This window comes from Octopus bimaculoides, chromosome 2 (assembly GCF_046866305.1).
Source record: "Octopus bimaculoides isolate indiv1 chromosome 2, ASM4686630v1, whole genome shotgun sequence".
Lineage (NCBI taxonomy): Eukaryota > Metazoa > Mollusca > Cephalopoda > Octopoda > Octopodidae > Octopus > Octopus bimaculoides.
The window spans coordinates 110481415-110498020 of NC_142929.1; the positions used below are offsets into that span (position 1 = coordinate 110481415).

The 16606-nt window shown below is 35.6% G+C and overlaps 1 protein-coding gene across 8 annotated transcripts in view; it reads left to right on the top strand.

Annotated features, from left to right (window-relative positions):
- LOC106883769 (phospholipid-transporting ATPase ID) overlaps positions 1–16252 on the top strand; it is a 211530-nt gene extending 195278 nt beyond the window's left edge. For all 8 annotated transcript variants that reach the window (XM_052978602.2, XM_052978605.2, XM_014934890.3 and 5 more), the window contains 10 exons: positions 377–478; positions 771–890; positions 1359–1456; positions 3529–3707; positions 5298–5548; positions 6252–6435; positions 9552–9775; positions 13300–13383; positions 14592–14837; positions 15153–16252. In XM_052978602.2, the coding sequence (XP_052834562.1) occupies positions 377–478; positions 771–890; positions 1359–1456; positions 3529–3707; positions 5298–5548; positions 6252–6435; positions 9552–9775; positions 13300–13383; positions 14592–14837; positions 15153–15701 (2037 nt within the window). In that variant the 3' untranslated portion in view covers positions 15702–16252. The remainder of the gene's footprint in view (positions 1–376; positions 479–770; positions 891–1358; positions 1457–3528; positions 3708–5297; positions 5549–6251; positions 6436–9551; positions 9776–13299; positions 13384–14591; positions 14838–15152) is intronic.
- The last annotated feature ends 354 nt before the right edge of the window (positions 16253–16606 follow it).

A 16606-nucleotide genomic window follows, 5' to 3' on the forward strand; every position in this document is an offset into this window, starting at 1 on the left:
GGTGGTGTGGAGAGGGGAAACTGGTATGCATGGGTGACTGCTGGTCGTCCATAAACAACCTTGCTGGACTTGTGCCATGGTGGATAACTTTCTAGGTGCAAACCCATTGTCATTCATGACTGAAGAGGGTCTTTACCTTTACTGCATAAGTTAAATGTTGATGAATGTAATTGTGACCTCATGCTAATAAAAGCATTGTGTACATATAAATATGATAAACATTCTATTTATCTCTATCTAGAGAAAGCATTAATGTCCTGCAAAATTATATTTGTTATTTTGAAACACTTGCTGATATGCTGCCTCTCCTTGATTTCTGAGTTTATTAATGTTTACTGTGTTGGTTTAAAGACAAAATTTCTCTTATTTTTTTTAGTCTCGTACTCCAAACACTATTACTATTGAAGTGAATGGTACTGAGGAAACCTATGAACTGCTGTGTATCCTAGATTTCAACAACGTTAGAAAAAGAATGTCTGTAAGTTGTCATAGGTTTATTTCTGTTGCTGCTTTTAATTGTAACTGTGAATTTACTCAAGTGGAATGCATATTGATATCTATTGTATGTAGCATAAACTGATATGATTATATTTGGAATGTGTGAAAGTGTAGCATATGTAAATGACTGTTGAATTATAATAATGGTTTGGAATTGGCCCAGTGTGATGAACAAATATTAAACTTCCATGTAAAATACTTTCTATTAACTTAGATTAAATAGTAATACTATAATGGTCTACTTTCTCTCTGACTATATTTCTTTTCTGCAGGTGATAGTTCAGAAAGATGGTGTTATACAGCTGCTTTGTAAAGGTGCTGACACATTGGTGTTTACACTACTCTCTCCAGAATCAAACAATCTCAAGGAACTGACTTTAGAACACTTAAATGTAAGTTGAAAGCTAAAGCGAGGAACTTTATTTTCTAGACTGGGCGTTGTGAGTGTTTATTGAGCGAAAACACCTAAAGCTCCACGAGGCTCCAGCAGGGGATGGTGGCGAACCTTGCTGTACTCTTTCATCACAACTTTCTCTCACTCTTACTTCCTGTTTCTGTTGTGCCTGTAGTTCAAAGGGTCAGCCTTGTCACACTGTGTCACGCTGAATATCCCCGAGAGCTACGTTAAGGGTACACGTGTCTGTGGAGTGCTCAGCCACTTGCACGTTAATTTCACGAGCAGGCTGTTCCGTTGACCGGATCAACTGGAACCCTCGACGTCGTAAGCGATGGAGTGCCAACAACATATGCCATTATAATGCATCTGTGTATTTTTTATTTGTTTACATATCATTTACAACTTTACTTTTATTTAATTAAACTGTATATTTAATAAAAAAGAAACATATCCATTTTTGTAGCAATTTGCCCAAGATGGTTTGCGAACATTGTGCCTTGCTGCAAAAGAAATTGAACCTCATGTTTATGCTGACTGGAAGAAGCGACATCATGAAGCCAGGTATTTAGCTTTATTATAACAAATATATGGAAACAAACATACTGCATATCAAGAAGTCACCGAACCTTTAAATTAGGTTGCGAGTTTAAGGAAAATGTTGCAAGTCACAGTAAGATTTCAAGTGAAGTAAATAAACTCTAAAAAATCTATAATTTTCATTTATGAGGCATTATATTTCACCACAGATTTTATCCATAGATTATTTTTATACTTCTGCTTACATCTTTTCACTTCACCAATATGCACCAGCAAAAAATATATACATCATCATCATCGTTTAACGGCCGCTTTCCATGCTAGCATGGGTTGGACGATTTGACTGAGGACTGGCGAACCAGATGGTTGCACTAGGCTCCAATATGATCTGGCAGAGTTTCTACAGCTGGATGCCCTTCCTAACACCAACCACTCTGAGAGTGTAGTGGGTACTTTTATGTGCCACCGGCACAAAGGCCAGTCAGGTGGTACTGGCAATGGCCATGCTCAAAATGGTGTTTTTTACGTGCCACCTGCACGGGAGCCAGTCCAGTGGCACTGGCAATGACCTCGCTTGAATGTTTTTCACGTTCCACTGGCATAAGTGCCAGGAAGGCGACGCTGGTAACAATCATACTCAAATGATGCTATTTACATGCCACCGGCACGGAAGCCAGACAGCTGCTCTGGCAATGATTACGCTCGGATGGTGCTGCTCCACTGGCACAGGTGCCAGTCATCGAATTTGGTTCAATTTCAATTTCACTTGCCCCAACAGGTATTCACAAGCAGAGTTTAGTGTCCAATGAAGGAAGGTTGGCATGGGTGCCAGTCGTCGAATTTGGTTTGATTTCGAATTCGATTTCGATTCCACTTGCCTCAACAGGTCTTCGCAAGCAGAGTTTTGTGTCCAAAGAAGGAAAGGTATGCATAAGTGGGCTGGCTACACCCCTGATAAAGGCCATGGGTTATGGTCTCATTTGTCTTGCCGGGTCTTCTCACGCACAACATATTCCCAAAGGTCTTGGTCATTAGTCATTGCCTCGGTGAAGCCTAATGTTCGAAGGTTGTGCTTCACCAACTCATCCCAGGTTTTCCTCGGTCTACCTCTTCCACAGGTTCCCTTAACAGCAAGGGTGTGACACTTTTTCATCCATTCTCACCACATGACCATACCAGCGTAATCGTCTCTCTTGCACACCACAACTGATGCTTCTTAGGTCCAACTTTTCTCTCAAGGTACTTACACTCTGTCTAGTATGCACACTGACATTACACATCCATCGGAGCATACTGGCTTCATTTCTTGTGAGCTTACACATGTCCTCAGTAGTCACGGCCCATGTTTCACTGCCATGTAGCATGCCTGTTCATACACATGTGTCATACAGTCTGCCTTTTACTCTGAATGAGAGGCCCTTTGTCACCAGCAGAGGTAAGAGCTCTCTGAACTTTGTCCAGGCTATTCTTATTCTAGCAGCTACACTTTCAGCGCACCCTCCCCCATTACTGACTTGGTCACCTAGGTAATGGAAGCCATCAACTACTTCTAGTTTTTCTCCTTGGAATGCGGCAGAAGTTGTTCTCTGCACATTTTCAGTGTTTATTGCTCCTGAGCATCTGTCACATACAAAAACTATCTTCCCAGTTAGCCATCTTTTGATATTGCTGCACCTCTTATGTGTCCATAGCTTACACTGGGTACATCTTATAGAGCTTCTATCTATGCCTTTTCTACAGATTGAGCAAGGCCTTCTACTTGAAGGGGTTTGTGGTTTGTCTACCTTCCTACTTATTAGGACTTAGGTTTTAGCTAGGTTGACTCTAAGGCCTTTCGATTCTAATCCTTGCTTCCACACCTGAAACATGCATATATTATATGCACACACACACACACACACACACACACACACACACACACACACACACACACACACACACACACACACACACATATCCATCCATCCACACATTAGTTTCTATCAAATTTCTTTCATAAAATATCTGGTTGATGCAAGAATAATTACTATTCCTGTAATCAATAACATTTGCCTGCATCTTTCTAATCTTGTTGATTGTTTCTGTGTTCTCGGTAGTATTTCACTGGAGAATCGTGATGACAAGTTGAATAACTTATTTGAAGAAATAGAGAAAAACCTCACTCTACTTGGTGCTACAGCCATTGAAGACAAACTCCAGGATGGTGTTCCAGAAACAATAGCCAATTTGGCATTAGCAGGGATCAAAATCTGGGTACTAACTGGAGACAAACAAGGTACATTCCACAATTCTTTAAGTTTTGAAATGGTTGTAAGTGTAATTGTAATCATCATCATCATTTAATGTTCACTTTTCCATGCTTCTGTGGGTCAGATAGAATTTATTGAAGCAGATTTTGTATAACCAGATGCCCAAGCAAAGTAGTCATTTTAGAAATTGTGAACTGGTAGTGAAAGATAGTGATGGAAGAGCTACTTAAGAAAGATATGTAGTTAAGTGATCTGATAATATGAGGTCTCTTAAATAGTATCATGCAAGTTCGAGTTGCCTTTATTGTGAGTTTGTCAAGCTCATGCCAGCATAAAAGAACTGACATTAAAATTTAATTAAGGTTGTGGTATCCATTTATCTGTTTCAGGAAAGAAAAAAAAGAAGGTAATGTAGACCATCAATTTATTGATGTTAATATTTGAAAGGATATTCTACTGCTGAGTTTAATTGTTATTGGTATATTCAAATCTTGAAATTAGCAGATAATCTTCATACAAATATTAAAAAAAAAAACAGATTTTGGAACTAAAGGTTGATATTTTTACATCATCATTACAAATGACCTTTATAACCAACAACCATTTCTTTTGCTTTTTTGCTGGCTTCAGTCTTTGGAATATAATCATAATGGAGCATTCCCTTGAAGGGCGTTTAACTCATTGCATTGATCCCAGTACTTTGTCTGCTCCTTCATTAATCTTCATCTATTGAATGGCTAAGTAAATGTTTATTTCTGTGTGTCTTCACATGACATCATTTTAGCAATTTGCAAGTGGTTGAACATATTAGATTAAGCTTATCTTACATCTGTTCCTATCCCTCTTATCATTTGGCTTAATACTACAGCCTGTTAATACTACAGCCTTCTCAGTCAAAGGATCTTGTCTTGCAAGTTACTTGGTGACCTTACTATTACTGGTACCATGTAAAAACGCATCCAGTACATTCTGTAAAGTGGCTGGCATTAAGAAAGGTACCCAGACAGCCAAAGTAGACTTTGGGGCTTGGTGCAGTCCTCTGGCTTGCTCATTCATCATTTTCTACTATCTCCACTTGTACTAGAATGAGGTAGTTGCCTCCATAGTATGAATTTATGTTATTGGATATCCCTTATGTTAGTTTCATCAGTCACTCTCTTCTGTGTTGGCTTAGGGCATTTTGGGAGAGGGTATTTATTTTGGAGTTTTCTTTCTCCTAGATTGATTGCTTTCACCCCAACTAAGGAAATCGATCTATGCTTACAAAAACCTATTTAACCCATAGATGGGACCTTAACAGGTCAGAGCAGACCTTAGAGTAATGGTAATTAAGGGGCGACTCCATGCTTGCTACAACTCTAGAACTCCTGAACTGGGACCTCACCACCGGATGCAATTTAATGTCATACCCAGGCTTGCTGGCTCTTGTCTAACTTATCAGCATGGAAAACAGACATTAAATGGTGATGATATCTTTATTATTCTTATTAAACCATTATTATAGAATCTCACTGTTAATGTCAATTGCAGTATTCATTCTACTTTTTAGTTTTACTATTGAAACTATCTTTTTTGTAATAATACTGTTTCTATTTTTTTTTTCTCTGACATTCCAGAGACTGCAATTAATATTGGTTATTCCTGTAAGTTACTCACGGATGAAATGGAAGAAATATTCATTGTTGATGGAGAAGAATATGACGAGGTCCAAGATCAGCTGAAGAGATCTCTCCAGCACATAAATAACTACTGTCATGGCAGTAGCTGTTTTGGAAATGGTAATGTGTATGAGGACGTTGATGGTGCTACCTTTGGAAAAGAGATGGAACCTAACCAATATGCTCTGGTTATTAATGGTCACAGTTTGGTAAGTACTATTTAATATTTCTTCTTCTTCATCATTATTGTTTAATGTCTGTTTTCCATGCTGGCATAGGTTGGACTGTTTGACATGCAACTGCCCAGCCAGGGAGCTGTCCATTCTCCAATTGTCCATTGTGGCATGGTTTCTATGGCTGGATGTCCTTCCTAATACCAACCACTTTACAGAGTGTGCTGGGTGCTTTTTATGTGCCACCAGCTTGGGTGCACTTTTGCAATACCAACACAAGTGCATTTTATGTGGCACCAGCACCTGTAAAGGACAAACCTGTATCTATGGATGACAGTGATTTTACTTAGTGTCTTCTCAAGTACAGCAAATTGCCACAACTCCCAGTCCCTTGTCATTTCTTCAGTGAGGCCCAATGTCCAAAGATCCTTTCTCACTACTTTGTCCCACATCTTCCTGGGTCAACCCCTTCCACAGGTTCCCTTCACAATTAGAACTCGGCACTTCTGTCCACATCCATACACATCACATGATCACCACATTGAGTGTGCTAATTCTAAGGGTGTGGAAGGTGTGGGCTGGTGGGGGGGGGGGCACAGGAATGGGGATCATTATTATAATTTGTATTTTAGATTAACATACTAAAAATTTTTTTATGATAATGATAATATTTGCTTCAATGGAAGACTTGTTATAAGAAAAAAATAATTTCGTTTAATTATTTAATATTTTGTTTAAGATTCATGCTCTTGAGAAAAGTATGGAATCATTGCTTTTGGAAGTTGGCTGTCTCTGCAAAGCTGTGATTTGCTGTCGTGTAACACCACTTCAGAAAGCTCGTGTAGTTGATTTGGTGAAACGCAACAAAAAGTCTGTTACTCTTGCAATTGGAGATGGTGCTAATGATGTCAGTATGATTAAAAGTAAGTTATAACTTATATATCCTCAATTTGTTACATCTCAATTTACAATGGCTCTCAAAAATCTTTTTATCATTTCTAAATATTTAAATGTATGTTGAATATATATTTCTGCTTGCGATCATTTTATGATTTTACTTCTTTCTGTAATTGGACTGCAGTTATGTTGGGGTACCACTTTGAAGGGTAAAGCCATACTCTAGTACCCAGTTCTATTTCTCTAAGTCTGGTACTTACTCAATTGTTCTCTTTTGTTGAATCATTAAGTTACAGGGATTTAAATATACTGACATTGGTTGTCAATTGGTGGTGGTGGAGACAAGCACAAAGACCACACACACGACAGGCTTCCACACAGTTTCCCCTCTACCAAATTCACTCAGAAGGCATTGCTCAGCTTGAGGCTATAGTAAAAGACACCCCATGTATCATGTAGCAGGACTGAACCTGAAATGACATGGCTGCAAAGCCAGCTTCTTAACCACACAATCATGCCTTATACCTATAAAAAAATTACTTGCCAGAATTGGGATTAAAATGTTTTTGTAATTTTAGGTATTTTCATTAATTTTATAACTTTGGAAGTGGTTATTGAACTAGGTCATATATATATCATCATCACCACCTCCACCATCATCATTATCATCATCAATAAATATCCATGTTCCATGCTTACGTGGGTTGGATCGTTTGACAAGGATCTGATGAGTCCAAGGATGGCATTGTGCTCCAGTGTCTGCTTTGGCATAGTTTCTATGGCTGGATGCGCTTTCTAATCTCAGTCACTTTACAGTGTGTACTTGGTGTTTTTTTTCATGCCAGCAGCACTGTTGAGGTCACTATATAGTTTGCAAGTTTACTAACCTGAGGTGGGGTTGCTGTGTCCTTATGTTAACAAGAGGTTAAGATATGAGGGAAGAGGTTGTGGTAGACCAGTTTTTGTTGTAGAGGAGCTAAACAGCTATTCACATTTAGGGGAGAGAGAGAGAGAATTGATAGTGTCTTCCAGGAGATAGATAGTAGTGATGAGGCGTCCAGGTGACACCTCAAGTAGGAGTAGTATTAGTGAATGGGGATTTGCAAGAGTGTATGAGTGAAGTGGGAGAGAGGGAAGGTAGGTAGGCAACATCTGTAAAGTTTGGAAATTGTTGAAATGAGGCGTGCACAAGTGAGGGGAAGCTAGAAGGTGCTAGCAGCAGGCTAGTAATAATGGGGGAGAAAAGAGAAGAATCTGTTTGGCTAGATTGCAGAAGCAGAATAGAGAGATAGACAAATGTAATGCATGAGAAGAGATAATTTGGTGGTCCATGGAGAGGATGGCCACTGTAACATGTGGGTGTGGGGAATAATATCAGTAACTGAAAAATGGCTAACAAGTGGGATGGATCTGGCTAGCAGGAGAAAAAAGTGATATCAGGAGTGTGGAAGAGCTGCAATGAGGGAGGTGTAGGTGGGAGGGGGAGATCAATATGAGGCGTTGATTGACTGGGGTACTTATATATATATATATATATATATATATATATATATATATATATATATATATTATTCATTTACAATACAGAGATGCCTATAATAGGACATCTGACCCGCTAGAAAGAGCAGCAAAAAACTCTATACCACAAAAATAGGAATAATTTCGAAAGGGAATGAAAAATAAAAACATTTACCAATCTATATTCCATACCATGGTTTCAGGTTATTTTAGCAAGATAAAAATATACCTTACAAGGTCAAACTATCTTCAGCGGAATAACCAGATCACATATAAACACGAGTGATAGGGAACATGGCTTATGTTTATATGTTAATTTTTCAAAATTTACAGCGCATAGAGTTTAAAAAAATTTTTGCTGCTCTTTCTAGCGGGTCAGATGTCCTATTATAGGCATCTCTGTATTGTAAATGAATAATATATAGTCTATTGACTGATTTTTATTCTCGCTAGACCACTGGTGGTAAATAAAATTTCAAAAATTTTTTTTGCTGCCCTATAATTTATTAATATATATATATATATATATATATATATATATATAAATTTAAGGAATAGAGTGAACGCATGTTATAACTGCATACTTTATTCCGACATATGTTTCGAAGAATTACAATTTATGCGATCCATAGGAATCGTCGATATTAAAAATGTAAACTGCTCCTCAGGGAAATGTATGGGGATCATCTTAAACGTAAGACATTATGATACTCAGTCATAATATGATACTCAGTCTTACGTTTAAGATGATCCCCATACATTTCCCTGAGGAGAAGTTTACATTTTTAACATCGACGATTCCTATGGATCGCATAAATTGTAATTCTTTGAAACATATGTTGGAATAAAGTATGCAGTTATAACATGCGTTCACTCCATTCCTTAAATTTATATATACTCAAATACCCAAAATATCAAGGAGTTTCTGCCTCAAAAACAGGAATTACACCACAGTTATTTTGTGATCTTTGCTACCCTGGTTTCTATTAACCCATTTATTCTATCCGAATTATTATTAATTAGGATAAAATAAATACATATAATTAAATATATATATATATATATATATATATATATATAAAAGAAATGAGAAATAAGGATAGTTTGCTTTTCATTTCTCTCTCTTTCTCTCTCTACACACACATGCATAATATATACCCACTCAGTGCTTTGTGAAGTCAGTTTTGTTGTGATGGGGGTGGGTTCCATGAAAACCTCATTTCACCAGATATCCTGGTCCTCTGTCATTTTCCCTGCGAGACTCAGAGTTCTAAGGTCAGCTTTCATCACTTCAACCCATGTCTTCCTGGGTCTTCCTCATCCACATTTAAATTTTATTACTATTGATAATTCATGTATAATATAGAGGGCATTTAAATTTTATGCATTTTTATCTGTGGGAATGGTGTTTGTCATTGGATGAGGTTGTATTGACATTTAGTGCTGAAATTCAGTAAACCACATTATTTTCATTATAATTGGCATCATTTAATATCTGCTTTTTAGTGCAATCAGACATTAACTGGTATGTTGTACTAATTTTCACACGTCACTGCATATGGTTCTAATCCTTATCATATCATGTCCATCTAAAAGTTAACTTTTAAAATGTCTATTTTTCTAGTGGCCCATATTGGTGTCGGAATCAGTGGACAGGAAGGAATGCAGGCTGTTCTTGCAAGCGACTATGCCTTATCACAGTTTCGATATTTAGAACGCCTACTTCTTGTTCATGGCAGATGGTCTTACTTACGCATGTGCAAATTCTTGAAATATTTTTTCTATAAGAATTTTGCCTTCACATTGTGCCACTTCTGGTATGCATTTTTTTGTGGATTTTCAGCTCAGGTAAGTTGTTTTGAGTATATATTATAAAATATTGTTTTATAATCATCTAACATTTTGTAATATTATAATCTTCAACATTACTTCCACAGCTTTGCTGTAGAAGCCCCATTTTCCTCTTCAGTTTTCTGTCACATGCTCCCTCCTAACAATGACCTGTATCTTCTCTTAGCAATACTCAGAGTTTGCAAGTTATTCGCTTATATCTGTATTGCATATTTCATGTAGTTATGTGTTAGGCTCATGGTTCTCTTTACTTTTTCACTCATTCAGCATCATCATTTAACATCCATGTTTTGTACTGCCATGAGTTGGATGGTTTAACAGGATCTGATGGGCCCAAGAACTGCATTATGTGCTAGTGTTTGTTTAACATGGTTCTACTGTTGGATGCCCTTGCTAACATCAACCACTTTACAACATGTACCTGGTGCTTTTGTGCTACCAGTATTAGTAACGTTGTTATGCAGCTTGCAAGACTATGAACCTCAAATGTAGATGGAGGACTTCGTGCTAGGAAAATAAGGAGTAGAGAGAGGTAAGGTATGAGAGAAAGGACCAGAGCAGAATGGCTGTCCTGCTGTGGAGGAGCAACATGACCACTCACATTTTAGAAAAGAGAGTGTGGAGCAGTAAAATTCTTTTTGTGTAGCATTTCTAAGTTGCAAGGAAAAGATAGGATGTCTTTGTGGGCTATGTATACTTATCATCATTTACTACTAAATAATGGGAAAATAATGGTATTTGAGCCACATTAATTTCATTATAATCAGCATCATTTAATATCTGTTGATTTGGTGAAATGCAACAAAAAGTCTGTTACTCTTGCAATTGGAGATGGTGCTAATGATGTCTGCTTGATTAACAGTAAGTTAGTGCAATTGTAGTTTAACTGCTATGCAGTACAAATTTTTATATGCCACTTCATATAGTTCTAACCCTTAACATATCATGTCCATCTAAAAGCTAACATAAACTAACAATTACGTTTTAGTGAAACATTTAAGTCATTTGTTGATTTCATTTCATGTGCAATTCCTTTGCATATTTAGTATTTATAAAGACTTGGATCTTTGTTTATTTACCAGAGATCCCATTGCAATTTTAATGTAACCATTGTTTGTTCTATATACATAGAGTATTGAGTTTCCCTCTACTTTTATTAATAGTGAGCAAGATCTCTTCATAGGTTTCCTGTCATCATTAGTACTTCAGTCTCTGCCTTGTGACTTTAGGTCTTTGACATGTTGACCTTCTTTACTGAATTTGCTGTTAATTTTAACATTATTTACATTTGATTTAATGACTCTCACAAATTCTCATTAACTTTCTTAGTGCCACCTGACTACAAAATATTTGACTTGTCCAAGACTTTTTTTTTTAGGCTAATGGATATGTGCATATTATTAATAAAAATTTGAAGTTTTTGTACTGGAAAAATTATATCTGTGGCTTGATGTCTCAGAGCAGGCTGTAAATGTTCAAATCTTCAGCTGGTGAAGAATGTACCATTAAACATAGACAAATGATTGGTTACTTCAGGATAAAAGTTAGACAGTCAAAGACTGCAGACAAACTGGGAAAGAAAGATCTGTGGAAACTGAAATATCCCTCTACTCTACATAACTACTAAGAATACTGACACCTATAACATGAAGGAGGAGGGGGTGTTAGGCTGAATATTTTTATCAGGCAAATTGCTGACATGCAATCTATGTAAAGTAGATAGAGATATAAAAGCTAGGGGGCAGATTGGGAAATAATGGAAGAAGCAGTGGAGGCAAGAAACAAGATCACATTCTTAGAAGAGAAACGAGATATCAGATACCTTTTGCAAGGAGAGAATCTCAAAGATGTTTGCTAATGTTGTGAGCCAACATTGTGTTTCTTAATATGATCATTGAATTCACAGGTTACGGTATCTTTTGAGATAGCTTGCATGATGATCTTGGTTCTCTTTTTGCATGTTCTTTACTTTTAAGTGTGGGTCATAAACAGAGTTCAAGGATTCTGTCACCTGGCATAATTACTCTTTTACTTGTTTCAGTCATTTGACTGCGACCATGCTGGAGCACCGCCTTTTAGTTGAGCAAATCGACCCCAGGACTTATTCTTTGGAAGCCTAGTACTTATTCTATCGATCTTTTGCCAAACTGCTAAGTTACGGAGACGTAAACACACCAGCATCGGTTGTCAAGCGATGTTGGGGAGACAAACACAGACACAAACATATACACAAACATATATATATATATATATATATATATATATATATATATATATATATATATATATACATATATATACAATGGGATTCTTTCAGTTTCCGTCTACCAAATCCACTCACAAGGCTTTGGTCGGCCCAAGGCTATAGTAGAAGACACTTGCCAAAGGTGCCACACAGTGGGAATGAACCCAGAACCATGTGGTTGGTAAGCAAACTACTTACTACACAGCCACTTCTGCGCCTATATTCAAATTAAGTTCTACAATTTTCAGAAGGAAGTTTGTGTTTTTTCAGTTTTTTAGGAGAGTAAATATTGTTTTAGTTTCTTTGTCTTCTCTGATGTATGAATACTCACTTTCCTGTGACCTCATTTTTTTTTACCACTTCTCCTAACACAGTTGTTGGAATGTCCATATATTCTTTAGAGGGTTATTAGAGTGTATGAGATGTTAAATTTCAAGAAAAATGTGTGAGAGTTCAACTCTGGTTTTGTACCTAAACTAGAGCAGAGATAATTGTGGTCTCTAAGTGACCTGATCTTTCTTTCTTGGCCTTTTAACATTTTGTAATAGGGGATTTCTTTACTGTACTATATAGACATAAGACATTTTGTACATTTCTATATTCATATTTTTTTGTATTTTATTTGTGGTATCTGTTTCCTTTTTTTTTTACCTATATTCCTATATATATATATATATATATATATATATATATATATATATATATATCTGTCTGTCTGTCTGCCTGTCTGTCATGAGAATTATTATCATTATTTTTATTATTATAATAATTGGTCTGAGTTCAAATTCCATCAAGATCCACTTTGTCTTTCATCCTTTTGGGATCAATAAAATGTAATTGACCTGTTCACTACCCTGAAATTGCTGGCCTTGTGCCAACATTTGAGACCATTATTATTATAATTGGTAGTAGTGGCTAACTGGTAGAATTGTTGGAACATTGGTAGTAATGACTTGCAGTATTTCTTTTGGCTCTGTATGAGTTCAAATGTTGCTGAGGATAGTTTTGTCTTTTTTCCCTTTCGGCTCAATGAAATAAAGTACCAGTTAAGTACTGACACTTTCCCCTAAAAATATAGCTGGCCTTATTTGCAGTAGTTGTAATACTACTAGTACAAATATTTGCTGATCAATAATATTTCATTGGTGATCAAAAGTAGAAATTGGAAAACAAGTAACAAAAATATGAATTGCATTTATATAAATAGTATTTAGATAATAAACTTGCATATAACTGAAACTCCATATTCTAAAATGTTTTATTATTATTATTTCAGACACTCTATGATCCATATTTTATTTCTCTCTACAATGTCTTTTATACTTCCCTACCAGTACTTGCAATGGCTATTTTTGATCAGGTAAATACCCATTAAAAAAATTTTATTTTATCATTAAGATCAAACTAAATACTTTATATTTCATTTGCTACTTATATTACATTTTTACATTCAATTTCCATTCTGTTTAACATTGCCTTTTTCATATTTACAGGGGATTGAGTAATAAAATAAGGGGTTAAATTAAAAGTCAGCAAATTAAGAAATAGTAATGAAAATAAATGATTTATTGTTGCTGTTTTTGTATAATTATAAACAAAATACTTAGAACATAGGACTAAATACCTTGTGTTGTTTATTCACACTGCTTGTGATCTGAGTTTACATCCTGCCAAGGTCATCTTTAATCTTCATCGTTTATGTTTTCAGAATTGATAAAGTATCTGTCCAGGATGGTGAACTGGTTCTTGCTGAACAGTGTGTCTTGTCATACTTGTTCTGGCTCTTTGTATTCTGAGCTCAAATCCTGCTGTGACCCACTTGGGTGGTAGACTTAATCCATCCGCTTGTTTAGCACTCACTCACCAGGTCTTTATGCCTTCAGCAGAGTCTTCTCTATTACAAGCATCTGAGCCAGGTCTCCAGTTTGAAGATACCTTTTCCCCTCCGGTAGGAACCAGTCTTCTGTATAGAGTTATGGACTCTGTCCTTTCTCTTGACTAAGTAATAAAAAATGTATCATTGTAGTCTGCCTAGAATAAGATTCTTGCCAATTGTGACTTACTCTTTTGTACTAGACTGTAGTATATCATATTTATTTGCAACTAATCCACTTCCAGTGGTAATGCTAAGTTTGAACTCAGTGTGAAAAGTATTGTATTACCACACAGTATCTTTATAAACAGAATTGTTGCTGAAACTGGGATAAACTCTTGAAGGAACTGGACTATTGGTAGAATTTGCTGATATGTTTTGGTCATAGCAGAGTCTTTTTTGGTGCTCCTGTTAAATAAATCATCCTTGATTTAACAGTATCATTGATTTCAAATGAAATAATTGTAACTTTTGATATAGACTGATGATTGAGACAGTTGGTTATTCGAACAATTAAATGCCTAGTCCAACTTGGCATCAAGTCTGCTGCATTGTGTGTTGCAGTATATCAAATTCAAGGATGCATTTGGTATAGTACTATCTAATATAATTGCGCGTAACTTATTTTTACTTTTGTTTTTCTTTCATCTCTCATATATCTGTATATAATATAGAAAATATTTTAAATATTGCAGGATGTCGATGAATACTATTCCATCAAATATCCTAAATTGTACACACCTGGTCATAAAAACCTCCTGTTTAATAAGAAGCTATTTTTATGGAGTGTAGCAGAAGGGATTGTGTCATCATTAATTCTGTTCTTCATCCCTTATGGAGCATTTGGTACCAGTGTTAATTCTCAGGGGAATGATACAAGTGATCATCAGTCACTTGGTGTTGTTGTAGCGAGTACTTTGGTGGTGGCTGTTAATCTGAGGGTAGGTATTTTTACTGAACATTTTCAAGTCTACAGTAAGATATTGTGTGCCATTTGTTTTTATTTTCTTTATTTTTTAGATCTAATATTTAAAGTGTAAATTGTATTGTCTGCTTAGATAAGTTAGCAAACTATTTTTCTTGTCTGAAATTGGATAAGAAAAGAAAGATTGTGAATGGATAGACTAATAATAATTTCTTTAATAGTAATATTAGTAGTAGTAGTAGTAATAATAATAATAATAATAATAATAATAATAATAAAAATGATAATTGATGAGCACTGTTATTGATAAAGAATATCTCTCTCATTTCAGTGTGCCATTGACACATCATATTGGACAGCTTTCAACCACATTTTTATCTGGGGTAGTATTATCTTTTTCTTTTGCTTCACCTTTGCTTTCTATTCCGACATCTTTGAGTACAGCTACCAAGGAGTGGCAGTGTCTGTTTTCTCAACAACTCAATATATATTCTGTTTGATTTTGACCTGTGGTATCCTTTTAGTCCCAATTCTGGCTTATCGCTTTTATACATTGGACACTAACCCTACACTCTCTGATCGGGTTCGTCTGAAGCAGCGTATGACAAAAACCAAATCGCGATCCCAAAACTTCAATGTTGGACGCCAGTCTACAATCCGTCGAAGTCAACGATCAATGCGATCAGGATATGCATTTGCCCATCAAGAAGGTTTTGGCCAACTCATCACCAGTGGCTTAAATATGCGCAGCCGTGTTCAAAGTGAAGCAGCAATATCAGATAAGTCTCCGATTAAATTAAAGGGAATCACTCGACTATCAAGCACAACTGGAGAACCAATACATACCAATTCAGGCAGTTTCAATGCAATCAGAGCATAAAAACACTATTCATGGGAGGGTCTGATGTAATTCTGTATAATGTAGATGGAGAAACTGTACACCTGTTCGATCCTTCTGTATGTATGTATGTATAAGAATTGTGTGTGTGTGTGTGTGTGTGTGTGTGTGTGTGTGTACACATACTCAATCATATATCAATAGACAGTATATTTTATGAGTGTGAAATCATGTTTACAGTAATACTATGAAGAAAGTAAAAGTAAAGGAACTTAATACCTACTTGAAATAGATATTAACTGTGTATGGTTATAGTTTCATTATTGCATTAGTCAAAGTTTCATATCCTTCTGAAGAATATTCCTTAGATGATGCTACAAGTGCTTTCCTCTGCTATAGAGACAAAAGCCTTGTATGGGAAGATATTCATCCTAGCTGCTACCATCATCTGAAGAATATTCAAAAATAACGACATGAAATTTTGACTAACAGAATGTTGTAAACTGAAATCTTACACACACACACACACACACACACACACATACAAGTATGTGCATGTATATGATTGTGCATATATATTTCTCTGTGTGTGTATTGTATATATATATATATATATATATATATATATATATATATATATATATATATATACATATATATATATGTATGTATGTATGTATGTATGTAAAGATAGATACAAATATGTGTGTGTGTTTATGTATATCTATGTATATGGTTATATACATAAATATTTATATATGTATGCTGTATATATATATGTATATATTTATATGTATATACACATCATACATATATAAATATATACATATATATATATATATATATATATATATATATATGTATATATTTATATATGTATGATGTGTATGCATGCATTCATAGATACAAACATGTCTATATAAGCTTATATGTGTACACACACTTAT